We start from the raw sequence: 3,737 nt of genomic DNA, 5'->3' as shown, positions 1-3,737 counted from the left end.
GTTACATCGTTGGAGAGCGTGAGGTCGAGAACTGATGTCTTTCCCGGTTGATTAAGGGACCAGTATGTTATGTCGCCTTTGGCCAGGCACACTGTAGCTCGTGGGCTTGAAAGAAGTTGATCAGTTCCTCCGCATGTTGTGCGAAGCGGTGATGGACCGCGCGATGGCTCCATGCAGGGTGGTGACAGTTAAAGTCGCCTGCTAAGATAAGTTTTGTTGTACGGCTATTCTGCTCTGTATGTTCTTGGATATTTTTCTGGATTTCCTCCAGTATCTCCTGGGCGCTGCTGGCTTCGAACGGCTCATGCATCGCTATTGGCGGGATGTAGATTGAGAATACCAGGTACTGTAGTTCTGAAGTCCAGAGTTTGATGCCTACTACGTCTGGGTGATAGCAGTGGATTTGGCGGTGTGATGATGTGGAGATCCTCCGGTTGACATAGAGGAGGCTGCGGAACCGAGGTATTTCCGGGTGTGTCGGCCGGTAGAGTCGCCAAGCAGTGTGGTTAACATGGGTGTGGTATGCTGTCTTTGGCGGTTCCTGAATCAGAAGTAGGTCCAGGTTCTGGCTTTGATGGTCGTTGATGAGGGCTTCCATCCCTGCCCTCGATTTCATGATGTTCAACTGTAAGATGCGAAGGTTTGCTGTCATTGGAATGGACTGGGGTTAGGGGATGCCTGACATGCCCGGTCGCCCGTTGGGTGTTCTCCATTGCAGTCTGAGCATCTGGATCTTATTCCTGGGAAGCAGTGACGCTGGTCGTGGTGACCCGCGCAATGTCCGCACTTCACTCGTTCCTTGCATGACCAGGCTAGGTGGCCAAATTGTTGGCAGCGGCGACACCTCTTCTTCTCCATCCGGTAGGGTTCCACGCTCCCAATGAACCTTTGCCCTACTAACAGTCCGTTATCGATAATCCATTCTGCTGCCTCCGGTGAGTCCAACCAGACCCCCATCGAGGCTGATTTTCCTAAAGGCATGTCCCTCTTCTTCAACCATGCAATATCTTCGACCCGGAATTTCTTGTCATGGAGGTCATTCTCAGCCATAATCTTCTCGATCCCTTGTTTCTTGTTTCCTTCTAGTTCGAAGTCTTCGGTTGGAACTCGGTGAACCACGATCCCAAACCGGGGTTTCACTACTTTGGTGTTGTTTCCCAGCTCCTCCAGCCACTCGGTGCTGTTCCGGGCTGTCTCCGCAGACTGGGTGTCCCGGAATCGAATGACATACCCTGTTTTGGTAGTACCAATGCCCGCGACTTGCACTTCTCTGGTGGTCTCTGCGTTCAGCAGGGCGGTCCTGATGTGTGTGTTCGCTGTTTCAGTAGGAAGGGCTCTTGAGAATCGGTCATTGTCAACATCTTGATCGAGGGTTGGTGCGGTACTAATTTCTAAATACGTCCCGCCAAGCGGAAGCTTGTCCGGACACGTTCTCACCATCAATTTGAGCATCCCGCTCAGCGAGCATCCGCTTCGTCGCCGACGTAGCAGCTCTTTTTTCTCCGCGTTTTAGCAAAGCCGCATTGCTGTCCTCTGTGTAGTTAATGGATACTTGAAGTTTGATCTGTTTTCCAAGGCGGAATAGATTGCTCCACATCAAGAGCTGCTTTTCTATAACTGCCCACTTGATTTTAGTGCTTTCATCTTGTTGACGGAGATCCTGCTGGGTCCGGTCCTTAACGGACGCCACAAAAGTTATATCATCCATTCTGACCCTCCGGGTATGATCTACCTTACGATTCTTGAACCTTTCCGCCGCATCCTTCAGAGAGTTTTGCCAATATTCACTTGGCCTGACTGCAAGGTCTGGCTCGGTGATCTGCGCAATACTCTTGCCGTTGAGGGTCATTTTCCAGTCGATCCGATAATGAATATATACAGGAGGCTGCTCATTATACCCTCGTTCCTCTTCCCATTCTGCGAATGGGAGGAATTCTAGCTGTTCTGATTGTGGTTGTTGATGGGTTGAACGATGATCATCGGGCATGTATTCTGGGGAGGAACATGATGATTCGGAGGTACGACCGAAGTAACCAGGGGTTGGGGCATATTCCGGAGTGCTAGTCCAAAGGTTGGCTGGCTGGTATTGGGAGACGTCGTCTGAAGGACTGTATGCCATTGCCTCTAAATCGACAACGGCTTTGAGCTACCTAGAACTAGTGCCATCGCTGTTAGTCTTACAACCAGTGCCTACTCTCTTGTTGGGGAAGGCTTCATCTGACAGGCCAAGTAGAATGATTACTAACAGCATGAATTCTGCTGACTCGGCCTGTCCTGTTCAAACAATCAGCTCTTGTATGGTGTTTTCAGACAGTTCAGCAGCGCAAGATTTAGGCATGGGAGAGTGAAGACGTTCCAGTGTTGACAAATTGCCCCGTCTGAGTGGCATGTGCCCGAGTCACCCACGACCGAAGCATCTAGAATTCTGTATGGGCTTTACGCCTCCTGTAAGACCAAGTGTAATTTTGATAGAAGCTACAAGACAAATCGGTACCTGCCAAGAAGTCTTGTTCACATGCTAACTATATACAGACTAGTATATATGTTAGGGTTTGGGAAAAGATTCGGGAAGAGTCTGGGGTAGGCATGGTAATTGTGCAAGATGCTGTACAATTAGTCTGGTCCAACTTGATTCTGAAATTGTGTTCTTTTCATAAGGATATCTTCTTTTTTCCCCTGTATGTCATTTGATTCTCCATTCACTCAGACCTAGATTGTCAAGTAATACACTGTGTATATACGGGGTACATGATAGTAAATGCATGTTATGGGACAAATACTCAACATACCAGAGACTTAACTCTAATGAGATCTTAGCAGAGTAGACACTTCATACCGAGTATTCGCCCAGAATGATACCATCCGTCTACGACTTCGTATACGCAAAGCTACTGGTTTCTATCGTTTTGTATCTATCATTTTCCCATTTTTCACTTGCTACTTTTCCAAGCCATGTCTGCTATACACATTTAACACAGTCATGCTCATCACGAAGTACTATAGAGTCGGCCTCCAATCACTCGAAATCCGGCTCAATATCACTGACACCGTCAAACCCCTCGTCCATAGCATCCGGGTTCAAGTTCGCAGCATCCGGCGCAATGCCGTCTTTATATTTATCCTTGTCGTGAGACACTGTCCGCCAGCCGGGGGGCTGGGACTGGTCTTTGATATACTCGGACATGGGGAACTAAAGATTAATGTTAGTTCTGCACGTTTATAAGAAGTATATGATTTTGGGGGATGTTGGCATACGTAATAATCGTTCTTCTTCATGGTCACTACCCACGGCACATTATCGAAGGTCACCGCCCGTAGGCGGAAATATGTATTGTCGGGGATTTTGTTCACTTCTTCGGAGAAGCGGTCCAGGTTAGGGGTTGGGATGCCGTTTACGGCGGTAATGAAGTTGGTTGGGGCCAAGCCGTATTGGTAGGAGGGGGATCCGCGACTCTGTAGAATGGATGGGTGATTAGTGACTTAGATAGCAGTGGTAAAGGGGGAGAGGGCATACTCTTGCGCTGACGTAGACTTCGCTGTGCAGCTTGGAAATCTGCTGACGGACCGCATGGTGCGGTTTCTGCAACACAGCACCACAGAACACGACCACATGGTCAGTCTCTAGGTCCTCTGTTGGGACAGTCGGCACCTGAATACGCATTTCTTGACCATTTCGGACAATCAGGGCTTGCAGCATATCCTTCTCGTACATGATATCCAACTCCGAGACGCGGGTG

The 3,737-nt window shown here is 49.0% G+C and overlaps 1 protein-coding gene across 1 annotated transcript; it reads right to left on the bottom strand.

Annotated features, from left to right (window-relative positions):
- Positions 1–3,016: 3,016 nt before the first annotated feature.
- BDQ94DRAFT_176478 (PDZ-like domain-containing protein) lies at positions 3,017–3,712 on the bottom strand (the record flags this gene model as incomplete). Its single annotated transcript, XM_026772702.1, has 3 exons — positions 3,017–3,190; positions 3,256–3,453; positions 3,515–3,712. 3 exons carry the CDS (start codon positions 3,710–3,712, stop codon positions 3,017–3,019), a joined length of 570 nt encoding a protein of 189 aa, XP_026619332.1.
- Positions 3,713–3,737: the final 25 nt, after the last annotated feature.

The sequence above is a fragment of the Aspergillus welwitschiae genome (assembly GCF_003344945.1).
Source record: "Aspergillus welwitschiae strain CBS 139.54b unplaced genomic scaffold BDQ94scaffold_145, whole genome shotgun sequence".
Taxonomy (NCBI): domain Eukaryota; kingdom Fungi; phylum Ascomycota; class Eurotiomycetes; order Eurotiales; family Aspergillaceae; genus Aspergillus; species Aspergillus welwitschiae.
The sequence above is the reverse complement of the archived record's forward strand: the minus strand, read 5'-3'. Positions and strand labels throughout refer to the sequence as shown.